The sequence below is a fragment of the Limanda limanda genome, chromosome 13 (assembly GCF_963576545.1).
Source record: "Limanda limanda chromosome 13, fLimLim1.1, whole genome shotgun sequence".
Classification (NCBI taxonomy): Eukaryota; Metazoa; Chordata; class Actinopteri; order Pleuronectiformes; family Pleuronectidae; genus Limanda; species Limanda limanda.
The window spans coordinates 4,186,790-4,205,775 of record NC_083648.1 but is presented as its reverse complement, the minus strand read 5'-3'; the positions used below and the strand labels follow the sequence as shown (position 1 = coordinate 4,205,775).

Sequence of the window (18,986 nt, the reverse complement as noted above, 5' to 3'; positions counted from 1 at the left end):
GTATTATTACAATTTCAAATCCAACATCTTCCAATATGAAAACCGGAGTTAGCTGCTCAGAGGAGTCAACATGTGAACAAACAGACACTGCAGCACTTGTGAGTGTTTCAGCACAAAGCAGAAAACCAAAGGTTGTGTAGGAAAATCACATTTATTATTTTAGCCTGGATCGAGTTGAAGTTCACCACAGCAGGTTGATGCAGAGTCATCTCTCCTCCTTTAGAAAATGAGAAATCATAAAAGCAAATGGATGGAAGCCTCCAAACTTTTCTGCAGGGTTGAGATCAACAGTGAAAACCAAACTGAGGAAATCAGACGCAGCAGGAGATGAATTATTCTCCGTCTCTTTTAGTCAAAAACGATTGAAACCGCAGGACGGGAGCTCGTGATGCTGCCAGATGAAAGTCTCTTATCTCCAAATCGTCTGAGCTTTTCAGGACAGACACTGAGATTCACTTTCAACCTCCGAGCTGCAGAGTTTGTCCAAAGGGGTTTTTGAAAGGATTTTGTTGAGGCCAAGGGGGAGTTTTAATTTAGCCCTTCCTTAAAAAATCAAAGCTCCAAAAATGGAGGCTTCACATGGAAACTGCTGCATCATTATTCCAACCAGGTCTCTGACAATTATTAAAACACAAGCGTCACTGAGAAGAAGGTTTAATGTTCCCCGGGTGGAATCCGGTCTCTGAGCTGTAACGGCACCGTATTAAAATGACTGAACAGTGTAATAATGTCCAGTTTGATGAATGAACAGTGTGATTCTGTCTGGATGGATGAATGGAAGCTGTGATCCTGTGGAGTTGTGGAGATGAACGGTGTTTGGACCGGTTCCTACCGGCTGGATACTGACGGATCGGAGGAAACCTTCACGTGTTAACACACTTTAATGGTTTATGGATGATCGACTGCAATAAAAGCTTCATATATTACACATGCTGCTATAATTAACAGTGATGGAGCTGGTTTTAATCGGCTTCTCCTCCACGTTCTCCCAGAGACATAAAACATGAGTTATCACAACACTCTTTACTCTTTCTGCAGATATTTCACTTGTTTGTTGTCATTTGTTCAGTGAGAAGCTCTGTGGTCGGCACAGTGTAATTACATCTCACACAGAAACACACAGAGATTCATGAACATCAGCTCGGTAAATATGCATAATTTTCCTCCGGAGCTGCTAAACTTTAAAGTCTGAAGCGTCTCTGTTAATGGATGTTGTTCTCCGCCGCAGAGACAAGAGCCAATTACTGGGATTCACGCCGCGGCCCGATCCCGACCCACGGCTCTGACAACCAGGCTCCGGCTTCGATTACTCTGTCAACACTAATGTTCTTCATCTCAACAACACCAGGTCTTCATCTGCCTCTTCAGCTCCACCACAGAGAAAAATCATATTTTCGGGTAAATGACTATAAACCAACCGTGAACAGCCGTATACAATTGATATCTATTTCATTTTTACTGATTATATATATGATTTGAAGAGCAGGAGGCCTCCTGGTCGTATTCCTCCCTGCAGGCCTCGGACTGACAGACACTTGCTACTGTGGATGTTGAGTGAGCCCTCAGCATGAGAAGCAGGGGAATTACAGTTGTCTGAAGAGGAGGAATGAGAGGCTCGGCTCTCCAGTGCAGAGTGCTGTAATTCCCCCGAGGTGATAATGTGCGGTGAGAGCGCAACATCGCCGTGGTAACACTCGACACAGAGCGGGAGAGAGAGAGAGGGAGCAGCAGGAGTTTAAAAACAATTTTTTAAGAGTGGACGTCGCTGCCAGTGTGACCAGTGGAGCACAAACAGACGGCTCCAAGCAAAATGGAGATAAATGTTGAAATAGCTGCCGGACTCTGCAGCCGCTGAACCTCCACACTGACCCTGACTGGGTAGAAACACTCAAATCTCAAATATATCATATATCTGCGGAGATGGCTATTTGGTGATTACCCCCATTTGTAGTGTTTTTCACGTCTTATAAAAGTTGCTCCAGAAACAATGTATTTAATGTGAACATCCCATTAAAATGCGAAACGTGTGTCAAGAGGAAATGGTTAAAAGTGGACCCTCCCACCATTGATGAATGGATTGAAATTGTGTATGAGATTTATGTTATGGAAAAGATCTCTTTTTCCTTCAAGGTCGAGAAAGACATTTTTTATAAGACCTGGACCAATGGACTGAGTATGTAAAACCAGTTAGATCTGATTTTATTTGAATATACTTGTGTTTTGTGTGATCCTCCTTTTTTTTTTTTTTGGTGTGATGTGCGTTCCCCGGTTGTGTTCTCTTTACCTCTGTTATTGTTCCTACACGGAGTAGTTTAGGTCCATAAAACAAAACCCCAGAAAGGCAGTATGAACAAAATCACCCAACTTACTACATCCATCCTTTCTTATGTCCTTGACAGACTAAAGCTGTATTTAATGTATGTGATGGAAATGTGCCTTTCTGAATAAAAAGAGAATTTCAAAAAAAAAAAAGTTGCTCCAGAGAGCTTGTTTTGAGATGTTGATCATTTCATAGCTTCTCGATGGGAAGATGAAATTCTCCTTGTTCCCGAGGGACCCACTGTTTTCTTTTTTTCAAGAAGTGAAGGATCGTCCTCACGGCTCGAACCCATTTGATCTCCAGCTGCCAATTTTGGAAAAAGCGAATAAAAGGTATCGGACTCAATGTGCAGGGTTTCTGTTTGTGATGCTGATTTAAATCTCTCCTGCAGTTCATCCATCCTTCACTCCGCACGTCAGCTCTTATCATTCAAGGTGAGTAAAGTGCGATTCTGACGGCAGAACAAGAGTCTCAAAAGATTTCTAAAAAGAAATCCCCCGGAGTGTCGAGGCCTTGGCTCCGTGGAGCACGATTAATCACCGGTGACATGACAGGTGGACTAACACTTGGCACAGGAGCGACAGCGAGGGAGGCCACGGCTCATTCACCTGCATTGTCCACTTCTTTACTGTTCTGCTGAATAACAAAGTGCCCACACCGGAGAGCCTGAATACCGATGAGCTCCATCCATCACCTCAACAAACAGCAGCGCACGGGAGGTCCCGCACTTCAGAGCTCTGTAAGCCACACAAACCCCCGAGTTCAGTGCTTCAGAGAAGGAGCCCGGCAGAATCATTTCTCCATTCGCAGCACATCGCAGGAGGCCGGATAACGAGGCTGCAGCGCTGGTTGTTTTTGCTCCGGAGCACGAACAATCATCCTCAAGCAGAACAAAACGTCAACGTCCATTTTACTAATGTACAGAGCCGCTGACTCCAGGTTTGACCCGAAGAGGTGCACACTACTCCTTAAGATGCCAGAGGAGATGTAAAGGCTTGTGTTTGAGCGAGTGTTTCTGGAAGCAGCACAACCCGGGCGTCTTAACGAGCTGATTCCAACTTTTGAGTTCGAGCTGCATTAGGCAGGATTCTAATAAAAGATAAGAATTGTATTAAATCACAGCGTGAGTCTGTGCACAGAGCAAACGCACCATATCTGAGACGGTCTGTTTTCAGTTTCCATCTGCTCACCCGTTCTCTTTTCATCTGCCGCACACAAAGACAGAAAGTTTTCCTGAACTAGGGCAGCGACTAATGACTTGTTTTCATTATTAATAATTGGCTGTTGTTACTATTAATCATTTTGTTTGTAACATGAGGGAAAATGTTGAAAAATGTTGTCAAATCAATCGTCAAAACCCAAAGATATTCAACATGCAAAAACCATTAAGAAAATATAATGACAACAAAGGATTTACGGAGCCCAGAAGGCTCACAAGAATCTTTTTGAGGATTACTTTTGCATTCCCTTGCAATAGTTTCCTGTTTGCATCATCCAACATCTCCATCATCCATCCATCATCTATACCGGTTATCATTTTGAGGGTCTGTAGCCAAACCCAGCTGACATTAGGAGGGGGGCGTCCAACAACCATTCACTCTCACATTCACACCTACATTCAATTTACAGTCTCCAATCTGCACGTCGGCCTCAGGACTTTGGGAGGAAATCAGAAAGATCCAAACCAGGATTACTAAAATGTATGAAAATGTAAAATTTGGTTTGGATAAAAATCTGAATGTGTCTGATCTCAATACTTTATGCACTTTGGTGATAAAGTGGCCAATCAGCCTCGGTGGAGATAAGTGCTGTTCTAGTTGTGGTTATATCACTGTATTAATGTAGTGTTCTGTCTTTTACAAAGTTTTTGTCTTTATCACCCATTTGGCTCAAAGAACTGCGGCTGAAAAGAAGCCAGCTGTCAAACACTGGTACATTTAAAGAAATGACATCAATGAAATGTAATGAAATGAATCTATCCTCTCACCCACTTACTATCAAGTATTTCCCTGTTGATCTACTGATCCATTAATGCACTAAATGTTTCAGCAGCGCAAGATAAAACACATATAAATATCAGCAAATGTACTAATGCCTATAAACCAGACAAACAGAGTCGATGAGGCGCTAACCCACCGATAACACTTTGTGGTTATATTCTCTTATATCTACTTTGTGCTCCCTCTTTTCTGGATTTATATTCTGGCCGAGACAGATAGAACAAGCTGATTAAAACTGCTGAATAATTCAAACGGGAGCCAGTATCTGCTCTGAAGCCGCCTGTGGCCCGACTTGTTAATTGATTAATTGAAATGCAGAGCAGAGTGCTGTGCTAACTAATGCCCTGAAGGTAAGGACATGGCTGCAGCTCTCCTCTCTCCTGCTTTCCGGAGCAATGCTCCGACACAAATTAATAGCACAGGATGAGAGAATCTGATCGGGCTTCAGAGCAGCATATGGCTCAGACAGCACAGCCACACGGCAGCTTTGAAAACTTCATCCAGTCGTTACTGCAGTTTATTCTGGTTTATTCTGTAGGAAGTGACACTAGCTGAAGGATTTTACATCATTTAAGAACATTCAAATAACTGTTTAACCATTTGTTTCCCAGTTTTTAGTGAAAATGAGTCGCAATTAAAGATTTTAAGGGAATAATTATACCATGCTCTGCTAACTTCGATGTTTTTCGTATTTTCTCCGGGTACTCTTGCTTCCTCCGACAGTCCAAAGACACTTTGAGACTCTAAATGATCTATAAATATGAATATGAGGGTGAACATCATATGTCAGCCCTGTGATCCCCTGTCAACCGGTCCAGGATGTACCTGCCTCTGGGCAAATGTCTGCCTGGATAAGCTCCAGCTTCCTTGCAACCTGAAAGGACCAGTGCTTATTAATTGATTGATGTTGATGAAGATGAGGTTGAGCTTCAAGAGGGATTTAAATCGAGTCTTTCAGGTGTAATTGATTCAATTAAACGTGGGTGTGGAAATGCAGGAGTCATTTCTGTCTTTGCAGGAAGGACGAAAGAAAGAAACAAGAGAGTTCTGAGGAATGTTAAGTAAAGAAGAGGCAAAGAGATGGATGGATGGACCTTTACACTTCTGTCTTTGTACGGTTAGATGTCTCAATCTTTTGGTCCTGATGCTTCAATACCAGGCGTCTACTGAAACTGAGTTCAAATCGATACGGACAACTACCTAGGTTGCTCCCAAAAGGTTTCATACTCTTGGAACTCTTTGCTCCCAAACTACTGTGTCACTTGAGCACAACACTGTTAAACCAGCAGTTAATACTCTGCCTCTGTTTATCTGAAGTTGTATAGTTGGACTAAATTTCTCTCTAAAAACTGTTTAAATAGACCTTTAAACACAAAACAATTAACACCGACTGACCCGGTCTAACGTGCTCCGATCAAACATTAATCTGCCCAACAACTATAATTAGAGTCCCCACTTTTAAACAGTCTAATGAGAATTAAATCACTTGTTTAAAACACTTATTTTCCAGCAGAAACGTGTAAATCCCCTCGAGAGTCTAACAATAGCTTTTCCTCCTTCAGTGTCAAAAGACCTTTCAGCAAAATGTGGTTTAAAAATGCAGATTAATGCTGATGTTCGGTGGATCGTCCGTTCAAACACGATCCTGACGCCTCAAAGCAGAGAACAGTCGTCCTCCTCCCACCGAGCGGGGGGGCGTGGGCGGTGGAGCAGGACGACGGGGGGGTGGCGACCAAATCAAGTGATCAAAACAGCCACGAGCAGCATTTTAAAAATCTCCTCATCTCTAAAAGTGACAACTTTAACTCGAGTAAACACAGAGAGGGAGTTGCAACGAGCCGCTGAGAAGTTTCACCGGGTTCGGTTCAAACGCTGAAGCCCCGAAAAACATTCACTTTGAATCCTAATGCCAGAATTATGCAGATTCCGAGGGAAGGCTGCCGGCTACATCACTCGTGCTAATGGCTCCAGGGGGAGATATGCATCATGAAATATCTGCTAATCCACCGGCTGCACTGATGGTGTAAATGATTTGAATATATTACCCCTTAATTGAAAATATCAACACATCCACATAACAAAAAAAAGGCAATTTGTTTCTGTCATTCAGGCTAAAAAGCACCAAAATATTCACATCACCCAGGCAGCTTAGCCAAATTAATTCATTTTAAAAGCGACACATTAAATCAAATGGGACACTGGGGAGTTGAGGAATTGGAGAAAAACATCACTGCTAAGACTAATAATGCATAAAGTTTTATATAATTAATATTATATTATATATTTCCGGCCCGGTCCATTTATCAAAGTGAAATGTTTTCTTATGTCGTGACAGAAGAGTCAGACGTGTGGTGCAGATGGTTTAATAAAAAACAGGGTTTGTTGGTAGACAGGATGTAAAACCAGTCTGAGACTCACGTTCTTGTGTGTGTCTGTTAGTCTGTATGTGTGTGTGTGTGTGTGTGTACATCCTCTTCACACCAGAAGCATCTACTTAGTTTGACTTTACAGCCGTCCTCCCTCAGGAGACATTAGAAGACAAATGCTACTTTAAAACTTCCCTGCAGTGAATTGGATGTTCTCCATCTTCCTCTCACACACTCACAGCTCAGATTTTCACTGCTGAGATTTCTTTAAAAAAAAAACAAGAGAAAAGTTTACGTCCTTTTATCGACAACTTGTCAGCAGAAGAAGTGATTTCTGAACTTGTGGTCTGAACAACTGTATCTCCAGTCAGAGCAATTTGTTGGTCGACCTTACGGAGACAGAAATACATAAATAAATAAATGTAGAAATACAGAACTGAATAAATCTAAAAACAAATAAATACATGTAGAAATACAGACATAAATACATGAATAAATGTAGAAATACAAAAATAAATACATGAATAAATGTTGAAATACTGAAATAAATACATGAATAAATTAAGAAATACAGAAATAAATACATGTAGAAATATGAATAAATTAAGAAATACAGAAATAAATACATGTATAAATGTAATAACCAAAATGTATGAATTTAATGATTCATTCTTGCCTTAATTTATGTATTAACTGTATATCATACTTCTCAGAACAGACTGATCTAAAAAACACTGACCCAGGTAGAAAGACACAGAAACCCTTTCAGTTCTCATGAATGAAACAAGAGAAGATAACAACCTTCACAGCAGATAACACATGCTGCTGATACACCGCCCCCCCCCCGCTCCTCAGGAAGATGCTGGTTGCAGAGATAGTGGAGGTTTGGGAGCAGAGGACCGTTGTTCTGCACCAGAATCACACACGTTTGTTATCCTGCCCGTGAACAGGAACCCCCGAGAGAAACGACTCTAACTTCTGAAGAATCTAAACTTCCTGTTATCTAACCCGAGCTGCTTTTAGAGAGAGAAACTTCATATCAGTTGTGTGTTCACAGATGTGCTCTGTAATCACCTCCTGCACTGATGCTGCAGCTTAGTGACAGAGTCTTATACGTTCCTGTAGTCGGTTTTTACCACAGGGAAATAAACACCGGATTCACCAGGTCAGCAGCTCAGACGGCTCCAGTAAACCAGCCTGTACATTTAACACACATACGTAGAAGTTTACTTAGTTTCCTGACAATAACAAAGTCATTATTCTGTCTTTTGTTCGCCTGTTCCCTCAAACTTCAGTGAGGTTCAGTATGCAGAACCTTTCCCGAATTGTACCAAACTTCCCACTGGATTTCTTTGGGCCCAGAGTGATACACAAGCCAAGTTTCACAGAAATGATGTGAACAGGTTTTGAAGGAGGTAAATTGTAAACACTCGTACCCACAGAGATTCCATCACATTTGAGTAATTCTGATTTGGAATGGGCTGTGTGTTTGTCCCGTGGTGATGCCGGTTGCAGCTTTTCTTTCTGAAACCGTGTAAGTGACCTGAAGGGAAAGATCCCAAGTGTGAAGCCGATAAGATGAAGTTCTCTGGAGCTGTGTGAGCCTCATACACACATCTAGAGATTTATATTTGGAAATAGACGAGTAGACGAATGCAGTGTGAATGTGGGGATCTGATGTATCCCAGACTTCTACAGTGTTTATGGATACGAGCATGAGAAGTTACAACTTGACGAAGGAAAAGCCTTTTAGTACTTTCATCTCATAATCTCATTGAACTGGAAATGACCCACATCCTGTCTTTAAAACTGTTATTTCATCTTTGTTTAATTGATCGAGTTATAAAGCTAGAAAGAGGTTCAGAGGAAATCCCGTTTAGAACGAGGCCCGTTCCTTCCAGTTTCAAATATCACTCGACATTAATATTAATACCGGAGCAGTCTTGCAAAAACCCACAACTTGCAGCAGGGATCTGCAAAACTGAGAGCAGAGCACGACAACCCACTTACACAGACACACACACACACACACACACACACACACACACACACACACACACACACACACACACACACACACACACACACACACACACACACACACACACACTCAAGAGCCAGCAGGGGGTGAAATTGTAGAGTCAGTTGAGAATAAAGCTGCAGGAAAAGCGACAGGAGGGAACAGCTAAATTCCCTGAGCAAAATCTATCTCCATCATCCCTCTGGTGTCTTCTTCTTCTCCTCTCATTCCTCCTCCCTCTCTCTTCACCTCTATTGACCCTTTTACTCTCCCTCCTGAGATCACTTTTGTTCCTTTCAGTCCTCCCCTATTTCTCTCTCCCTTTCCTCTTCTATCATACCTGCTGTCCTCTCTGTCATCCTTCTCCTCCTCCTCCTCCTCCTCCTCCTCCTCCTCCTCCTCCTCCTCCTCCTCCTCCTCCTCCTCCTCCTCCTCCTCCTCTTCCTCCTCCTCCTGCTTTGTCTCATGAAGTTAAATCATGTCACCGATGTGAGCCGGTGCATCCAGAGAGCAGATGGTGGTCTGTAGACACGTACAGCAGAAAGTCAGTGAGGGATAAAATAAGGAAATGCAGCAGAAAGTGTCACTGCAGTCGTCAGAAACAACAACCTGAGCCCTGAGGTTTATCCTCTCATATATTTCATATTCCTCCTCCTCCTCTTCATCCCTTTTCTTGTCCACATTCAACCCTCCTCCTCCTCTCCTTCCTCCTGTTTCACCTCCCACTGCTTTGCTCTGATTTGACTTCTGTCTTGTTCCATCTTCACTGACTCGGCTCCGTCCTCCTCTCTGATACAAACCGACCGGCCCTGCTCCTTCTCATCAGAGCTGCGGTCACGAAGCAACGACTTCATGAAAAATGCACGAGAATCAGGAGGCAGTGATCAGCGTCTCTGTTTGCATGGTAGAGGTCACGTTAGAGGTAAACATGCAAATGCACTGATGCAGAAATCCGCCAATTAGCTTTGCAAAAATAATTCACAGTTCAAAAGTGCTACATTAAGGAGCCACTTTGCTTTCAAGGTGATTCTTTGAATTCAGGACAGAAGCTCAGTAACACCACCTGTCTCTGTCGGGCTTGATGAAGAGTCCGCACTTCATCATCTTTAGTAAGTGAAGCCGACGGCAATGCCAAAGTGTCACAGAGCACAATGTTCTCCTGTCGTGTAAAAGTACCTCACAGCAGTAAATTTAATTAACCAACAAACTGGTGAGTGGGAGTTTTTACTGGGAATGTGTCTAAAGCTCATGAACGACACAGGAGATATAAAAACAAAATAGTGTTTTTCGATGTTTTGCTTAATCTTTCACGATAAAACCTTCGTGCATTTGCCTTGTTAGGCTGAAGATAAACTTTAAATTTAACTACACGCAGGTCTGACACTCTGAAAGCTGCATGAGTTATTCTGGCTTTACAGCAAAGTGAAAGTTTTTCTTCTTCATGTCTCCCTCAGCGCTGAGATAAATCTACTCCGACTATTTGAAAAAGCTTCACAAGAGAAACTGGGAAACAGTGACAAAGAGAAATGCTGGAGCGGCTTCATCGCTCAACGTGAGCGTGACTGAGGATCACGAGACGGACGCAGATCCAGAAATCAAAGCAACAAATCATCCACGAAGATGACAAACACATGATGTATGTTTTCACTTTTCAAATCCTGCAGGTCCTGATATCAAATGGATGAACTGCCGTCCTCAGCTCCCATTGGTTCGTCCATTTAAAGCAGGGGTTTGTCCCAGGGACCACCATTCTGACTAGAAAGTGATCCGCGGCCCACTGATGTGCATGTGGATAGAAGGAAGTTTTAACATTTGGTTTTCCATGTTGGTTTTATTTAAAAACCTCAAACAAATCTAGAAAAATCTGTGAAGAAACAAAAAAAATGGTTGATTTTCAGTGCTTAAATTAAAATGCAGTTTGTAGTTGTACTGCATCTCAAAACCATATGTACATCAATATATAACGTTCATGACTTAAATGTACAGACATGTAGCTGACATGTTGAGAGAACGTTAAAGTAACGTTGATCAATAACAATCAACATAAACTGGGGCTGCAACTGAAGAGGGAAGATGACAAAGTAATGCAGAATATGTCACAAATGAATATCATACAATATCCCACGAACAATTGAGGCCTACTTAAGTTTAACCTCATGATCAACAGCACCTTTATATTATTTTAGACATATTTTTCTTATTTTTCACGATATTCAAGAGTAATCTGGAAATGTGTTGAAATATCAAAGAGAATTTTGCGGACCACCTGCAATGCCGTCACGGACCACCAGGGGGCCGCGGACCCCCGGTTGAAAACGCCTGTCCTAAGACATCTGTGTCCATCACTTTTAGCTGTCCTCTGGAAACACTTCCGTTGTCATTTTCTGTATTTGCTGCGTGTTCTGTAATATGTTGTGTAGTGTTGTGTTGTGAAATTGATGAATATGTTTTCCACCTGCATGTGTTTTCTTAAGTTGCTGTGCGTTGAGCTCTCAGGGCCACCGTAGTTCCCAATGTGACCAGAGTGGAAAGAGTTAAACAAACCCAGGAAGTGGAGCAGAGCAGCAGGGGAGGGGCCATCACCAGCGTCATCATGCTGAAGTGAAACTCAACGAGGAAAGTAACACTCTGCTCGTCACTTCAAGCTGCTGCTTCTAAACCTCACAAACTTCACAGGTAAATTTAAACCTTCCATTAAATCTATAACAGATTATTCAGCACAGATATGAGTTATAACTGCCTCCCATGTGTTTGTCCAGATATGGCTTCAGCCAGCTCTCTGCTGTCAGAGGAGAGGTTACTGTGTTCCATCTGTCTGGACGTGTTCACAGACCCAGTCACGATCGTGTGTGGGCACAACTTCTGCAGCTCATGTCTCCACACGTACTGGGACAGCAGGGACACTTGCCAGTGTCCCATGTGCAAACGGGAATTCTCCACAAGACCTGAACTTCAAGTCAACACTGTCGTCTCAGAGTTAGCTGTTGATTTAAAGAAGTTGGTTCAAGTCAAAGCCTCGACTCCAGGCCCACAGCTTCCGGCTGTTGACGTTCTCTGTGACTTCTGCTCTGAGATAAAAGAAAAGGCCGTTAAATCTTGCCTGACTTGTCTGACTTCTTTCTGTGAGTCACACCTGGAGCCGCATCGGAGAGTTGCTCGGCTCAAAGGTCACACGTTATTAGAGCCAGTGAAGAATCTCGACGACAGGATGTGCGAGACACACAACAAGATGACCGAGCTGTACTGCTTGAAGGAGCAGGAGTTCATTTGCGTCCTGTGTTTGAAAGCTGATCACAAGGGTCACAACGCCGTCCTCCTGGAGGAGCAATATGAAAAAGTGGCGGCAACAAAAGACGAGGCACAGGCAAACATGCAGAAGTTGATACAGACACGGATTGAGAAGATAGCGGAGGTTGAAAAATTACTCGATGTCAGCCGGGTAGATTCTGAAAAGGAGGAACAAGCCGCCGTGCAGGTGTTCACCGAGTTGATCAAGTCCATTCAGGTGAGCCAGGCCGAGCTCGTTGAGGCGATCCAGCAGAGGCACAGAGGAATAAAGCAAAAGGGGGAAGAGGTTCTCAAAGAACTGAGGAGGGAAGTGACTGAGCTCAAGAGCCGCAGCAGTCAGCTGGAACATCTGTCACAGTCACAGGATCACTATCATTTCCTCCAGAGCTTCCCGACCTTGTCCAAACCTCCACACAAGAGCTGTCCCGACACAGACCTCGGCCCTGACCTGTCTGTCCAGGACATGCAAGGACACCTGACTCGGCTGAAACAGAGAGTCGATGAAATAATGGAAGAGTTTCTTGAGATCAGAATGAAAAGAATGAGAGAGCACGCAGTCGACTTGACCCTTGACCCTGACACTGCATTTTACTCACTTGTCATAAGCGAAGACGGAAAACAAGTTACAGAAGAAGACAACATTGAAGAGGACGAAGTTACAGACAATCCAAAGAGATTTAATACATATTGTCAGGTTTTGGCAAAAGAGGGATTCATGACAGGGAAGTTTTACTTTGAGGTGCAGGTGAAAGGAAAGATAGCTTGGTTAGTTGGTGTGGTCAGGGAGTCGGTGGAGAGAAAGAACAGGAGCACTCTGTCAGTTGGAAATGGATATTGGTGCATTGGATTGGTTGAGGGCAAATATAAAACAACTGCAGACTCAGAACCTATAATATTGAAAGAGGAGCTTCAGAAGGTGGGCGTCTTTGTAGACTACAACAAAGGTGAGGTGTCTTTTTACAATGCAGACTCTAAATCACGCATCGGTCGTCTCACAGGCTGCTGCTTTACAGAGAAACTTTATCCGTACTTCTGCCCTGAGCCAAATTATAACGGAAGAAACTCCGCCCCTCTCATCATTACACCTGTACCTCAAACTCACTAGTCCATCTGTCCCACTCTGGAGAACGTGAAACCCACGAAAGTCAAGTGGGAATTTCTTTAAATTCGGTACAAACATTCACTTGGAACCCAGGATGAACTGGTTAGAATCTGGTAGCCAAAGGTCAAAGGTCATGGTGGCCTCACAGAACAACAAATGAGAAAATGTTGATTATTTATCATTTTGAATCAAAGATCTATTGATGAATTACATTGGTCGAAGGTCACAGGGACCCCATGTAAATCTGGAAAAAATGTATGGACCCAGTGCATGTTTCTAGTTATTGTTACTGTCTGATCCTTTTATATAAGAATGGTAAAGTTTACTGTCATAATGTGGTGTTGGTTATAATTCAAGTATTTTATCAAGCGTTTCAATCGTTGAAATATTTACATAATAAACTGAATATATACAGATTCTGTTGTGTCATTCTTTCATGTCACAGCTCAGCTGGATTTATATATTAAAGACTAAAGCAGTTCCTCTACACATCACACTACTCGTAGGATTACAGTCCGAGGCCCCAGTGTTTGGAGCAGATCACAGGTTCAGTATTTTGCACTGAGATAAATGTTAAGGGGCCTAAACTACATCTTATTACAAGAGATCTGTCTCAATGATCTTGGAAAATTTGCTAAACTCAACGTTTTTTAATTCATTTTTATAAATAATAAACTATTCCTGCAGATGTCTACTGTTAACCCTCGGAGACCCACTGGGCCGTATACAATCTCAAATATCATGTTGTCTTTAGACAGAACTGACTCCTCTGGTCTGAGCTGGAGACATGCCGTGTTTTCCTGTTAAACTGAATAAACAGCGACAACAAGCAAGCCCCTGTTCGCATGTGGCTCCAGAGCCGCGGGTTGTCGACCCCTGTGTGGAACCGAATTTGAAAGATGTATTGGACGTTTTTGTGTCTCCTATGACACAACTGGTTTTGTCCCAGGGACCACCATTCTGACTAGAAAGTAATCCGCTGCCCAATGATGTGCCTACGCACGCGCGTACCTAAGGAAGTTTTAACATTTGGTTTTCCATGTTGGTTTTATTTAAAAACCTCAAACAAATCTAGAAAAATCTGTGAAAAAACAACAAAAATGGTGGATTTTCAGTGCTTAAGAATTGAAAACAATTTAAATGCAGTTTGTAGTTGTACTGCATCTCAGAACCATATGTACATCAATATAAAACGTTCATGACTTAAATGTACAGACATGTAGCTGACATGTTGAGAGAACGTTAAAGTAACGGTGATCAATAACAACCAACATAAACTGGGGCTACAACTGAAGAGGGAAGATGACAAAGTAATGCAGAATATGTCACAAATGAATATCATACAATATCACACGAACAATTAAGGCTACTTAAGTTTAACCTCATGATCACCTGCACCTTTATATCATTTTAGATATTTTTCACTATATTCAAGAGTAATATGGAAATGTGTTGAAATATCAAAGCGAATTTTGCGGACCACCTGGGGGCCGCGGACCCCCGGTTGAAAACGCCTGTCCTATGACATCAGTGTCCATCACTTTTAGCTGTCCTCTGGAAACACTTCCATTGTCGTTTTCTGTATTTGCTGCGCGTTTCTGTGATATGTTGTGTAGTGTTGTGTTGTGAAATTGATGAAGATGTTTTCCACCTGCATGTGTTTTGTCCACCTGCATGTGTTTTGTCCACCTGCATGTGTTTTCTTAAGTTGCTGTGCGTTGAGCTCTCAGGGTCGACGTAGTTCCCAATGTGACCAGAGTGGAAAGAGTTAAATAAAACCAGGAAGTGGAGCAGAGCAGCAGGGGAGGGGCCATCACCAGCGTCATCATGCTGAAGTGAAACTCAACGAGGAAACTGACAGTCTGCTCGTCACTTCAAGCTGCTGCTTCTAAACCTCGCAAACTTCACAGGTAAATTTAAACCTTCCATTAAATCTATAACAGATTATTCAGCACAGATATGAGTTATAACTGCCTCCCATGTGTTTGTCCAGATATGGCTTCAGCCAGCTCTCTGCTGTCAGAGGAGAGGTTACTGTGTTCCATCTGTCTGGACGTGTTCACAGACCCAGTCACGATCGTGTGTGGACACAACTTCTGCAGCTCATGTCTCCACACGTACTGGGACAGCGGAGACACTTGCCAGTGTCCCATGTGCAAACGGGAATTCTCCACAAGACCTGAACTTCAAGTCAACACTGTCATGTCAGAGTTAGCTGATGAGTTTAAGAAGTTGGTTCAAGTCAAAGCCTCGACTCCAGGCCCACAGCTTCCGGCTGTTGACGTTCTTTGTGACTTCTGCTCTGAGATAAATGAAAAGGCCGTTAAATCTTGCCTGACTTGTCTGACTTCTTTCTGTGAGTCACACCTGGAGCCGCATCGGAGAGTTGCTCGGCTCAAAGGTCACACGTTACTAGAGCCGGTGAAGAATCTCGACGACAGGATGTGCGAGACACACAACAAGATGACCGAGCTGTACTGCTTGAAGGAGCAGGAGTTCATTTGCCTCCTGTGTTTTTCAGCTGATCACAAGGGTCACACCGCCGTCCCCCTGGAGGAGCAATCTGAAAAAGTGGCGGCAACAAAAGACGAGGCACAGGCAAACATGCAGAAGTTGATACAGACACGGATTGAGAAGATAGCGGAGGTTGAAAAATTACTCGATGTCAGCCAGGTAGATTCTGAAAAGGAGGAACAAGCCGCCGTGCAGGTGTTCACCGAGTTGATCCAGTCCATTCAGGCGAGCCAGGCCGAGCTGGTTGAGGCGATCCAGCAGAGGCACAGAGGAATAAAGCAAAAGGGTGAAGAGTTTCTCAAAGAACTGAGGAGGGAAGTGACTGAGCTCCAGAGCCGAAGCAGTCAGCTGGAACATCTGTCACAGTCACAGGATCACTATCATTTCCTCCAGAGCTTCCTGACCTTGTCCAGACCTCCACACAAGAGCTGTCCCGACACAGACCTCGGCCCTGACCTGTCTTTCCAGGCAACACGAGGTCACCTGACTCGGCTGAAACAGAGAGTCGAGGAAATAATGGAAGAGATTCCTGAGATCAGAATGAAAAGAATGAGAGAGCACGCGGTCGACTTGACCCTTGACCCCGACACTGCATTTAAGTTACTTGCAATAAGCAAAGACGGAAAACAAGTAACAGTAAAAGACAACATTGAAAAGGACAAAGTTAAAGACAATCCAAAGAGATTTAATGTATTTTGTCAGGTTTTGGCAAAAGAGGGATTCATGACAGGGAAGTTTTACTTTGAGGTGCAGGTGAAAGGAAAGATACGTTGGGTCATTGGCGTGGCCAGAGAGTCGGTCGATAGAAAGAACGGGAGAGTTCTGTCAGTTGAAAATGGATATTGGTGCATTGCATTGGTTGAGGGCAAATATGAAACAACTGCAGACTCAGAACCTATAATATTGAAAGAAGAGCTTCAGAAGTTGGGCGTCTTTGTAGACTACAACAAAGGTGAGGTGTCTTTTTACAATGCAGACTCTAAATCACACATCGGTTGTATCACAGGCTGCTGCTTTACAGAGAAACTTTATCCGCACTTCTGCCCTGAGCCAAATTTGAATGGAAGAAACTCCGCCCCTCTCATCATTACACCTGTACCTCAAACTCACTAGTCCATCCGTCCCATTCTGGAGAACGTGAAACCCATGAAAGTCAAGTGGGAATTTCTACAAATTCAGTACAAACGTTCACTTGGAATCCAGGATGAACTGGTTAGAATCTGGTAGCCAAAGGTCAAAGGTCATGGTGGCCTCACAGAACAACAAATGAGAAAATGTTGATTATTTATCATTTTTGAATCAAAGATCTTTTGATGAATTACATTGGTCAAAGGTCACAGGGACCCTATGTAAATCTGGAAAAAATGTATGGACCCATGCAAGTTTCTAGTTATTGTTACTGTCTGATCCTTTTATATAAGAATGGTGAAGTTTACTGTCATAATGTGGTGTTGGTTATAATTCAAGTATTTTATCAAGTGTTTCAATCGTTGAAATATTTACATAATAAACTGAATATATACAGATTCTGTTGTGTCATTCTTTCATGTCACAGCTCAGCTGGATTTATATATTAAAGACTAAAGCAGTTCCTCTACACATCACACTTCTCGTAGGATTACAGTCCGAGGCCCCCAGTGTTTGGAGCAGATCACAGGTTCAGTATTTTGCACTGAGATAAATGTTAAGGGGCCTAAACTACATCTTATTACAAGAGATCTGTCTCAATGATCTTGGAAAATTTGCTAGACTAAACGTTTTTAATTCATTTTTATAAATAATAAACTTTATTTCTGCAGATGTCTACTGTTAACCCTCGGAGACCCACTGGGCCGTATACAATCTCAAATATCATGTTGTCTTTAGACAGAATTGACTCCTCTGGTCTGAGCTGGAGACATGCCGTGTTTTCCTGTTAAACTGAATAAACAGCGCTAACAAGTACGCCCCTGTTCACATGTGGCTCCAGAGCCGCGGGTTGTCGACCCCTGTGTGGAACCGAATTTGAAAGATGTATTGGACGTTTTTGTGTCTCCTATGACACAACTGGTTTTGTCCCAGGGACCACCATTCTGACTAGAAAGTAATCCGCTGCCCAATGATGTGCCTACGCACGCGCGTACCTAAGGAAGTTTTACCATTTAGTTTTCCATGTTGGTTTTATTTAAAAACCTCAAACAAATCTAGAAAAATCTGTGAAAAAACAACAAAAATGGTGGATTTTCAGTGCTTAAGAATTGAAAACAATTTAAATGCAGTTTGTAGTTGTACTGCATCTCAGAACCATATGTACATCAATATAAAACGTTCATGACTTAAATGTACAGACATGTAGCCGACATGTTGAGAGAACGTTAAAGTAACGGTGATCAATAACAACCAACATAAACTGGGGCTACAACTGAAGAGGGAAGATGACAAAGAAATGAAGAATATGTCACAAATGATAATCATACAATATCACACGAACAATTAAGGCCTACTGAAGTTTAACCTCATGATCACCAGCACCTTTATATTATTTTAGACATGTTTTTCTTATTTTAGATATTTTTCACTATATTCAAGAGTAATATGGAAATGTGTTGAAATATCAAAGTGAATTTTGCGGACCCCCTGCAATGCCGTCGCGGACCAACAGGGGGCCGCGGACCCCCGGTTGAAAACCCCTGATTTAAAGGGTCATAGTTGTAATTTGAGGCAAAGGCATTTTACGTGTTTCTCAGGGACTTGGATGCTTGATAGAAAGGAACAAACAAATCATTTCAGAGTTTTCTGTGGTAGAAAAGTCTCATTTTGTAACTTTACAACTTTCACATTCACAAAAAAAGCAATGACACCCAATAGAAAAGAAAAAGAAGCAGAATCGGGGCACTTTAACTTCACGTTCCCGGGTTAATGATCCAGATTTCTGACTGCTGGACTTTCTGTGGCTCTGTAACCTTGACTTCCTCAGATCCCCGTCTCTGCACACATTTCCATAAATGACATTAAGGAAGAGAGATGAAGGGGATTTACACTCAGCTATTTTCCCGTTTCTCTTCATCCCAGCTCGCCCTGTTATGAATCATCAAGGACTGGGAGGGGAGGGGGGGTTTTTGCAGGGAATATTCAGAAGATGATGGTTTATATTCACAGGTTTATGTTCTGCTGAGTGCAAACATCCAGCTCATTGATAAGCAATAAATTTCCCATTTGACAGGGCTTTGCAAAAAACCTGAGGTCGGCTGCAGAATTCACTCGGTCCTCAGCGAGTTTCTCTGCCAGATTAATCCTGGAAGAGATGAGGGATTCTCCGGGAGCTCTGGGGTTTAATCAAGCGACCTTAATATTCCCCCCAAAGCTCCCAGAGTTTAAATGACCAACTCTTTTAGAA

The 18,986-nt window shown here is 42.7% G+C and overlaps 2 protein-coding genes across 2 annotated transcripts; both read left to right on the top strand.

Annotated features, from left to right (window-relative positions):
* The first annotated feature begins 11,314 nt into the window (after nt 1-11,314).
* On the top strand, nt 11,315-13,469 carry LOC133018302 (E3 ubiquitin-protein ligase TRIM39-like). Its single transcript, XM_061084622.1, has 2 exons — nt 11,315-11,382; nt 11,466-13,469. The coding sequence occupies exon 2, from the start codon at nt 11,468-11,470 to the stop codon at nt 13,097-13,099; it is 1,632 nt and encodes a 543-aa protein (XP_060940605.1). The 5' UTR covers nt 11,315-11,382; nt 11,466-11,467; the 3' UTR covers nt 13,100-13,469.
* Nucleotides 13,470-14,954: 1,485 nt separating this feature from the next.
* On the top strand, nt 14,955-17,084 carry LOC133018113 (zinc finger protein RFP-like). Its single transcript, XM_061084423.1, has 2 exons — nt 14,955-15,006; nt 15,090-17,084. The coding sequence occupies exon 2, from the start codon at nt 15,092-15,094 to the stop codon at nt 16,721-16,723; it is 1,632 nt and encodes a 543-aa protein (XP_060940406.1). The 5' UTR covers nt 14,955-15,006; nt 15,090-15,091; the 3' UTR covers nt 16,724-17,084.
* The last annotated feature ends 1,902 nt before the right edge of the window (nt 17,085-18,986 follow it).

What these genes read in the sequence shown, in the direction of transcription:
- LOC133018302 (XM_061084622.1), top strand. Translation starts at nt 11,468, where the DNA reads ATGGCTTCAGCCAGCTCTCTGCTGTCAGAGGAGAGGTTACTGTGTTCC.
- LOC133018113 (XM_061084423.1), top strand. Translation starts at nt 15,092, where the DNA reads ATGGCTTCAGCCAGCTCTCTGCTGTCAGAGGAGAGGTTACTGTGTTCC.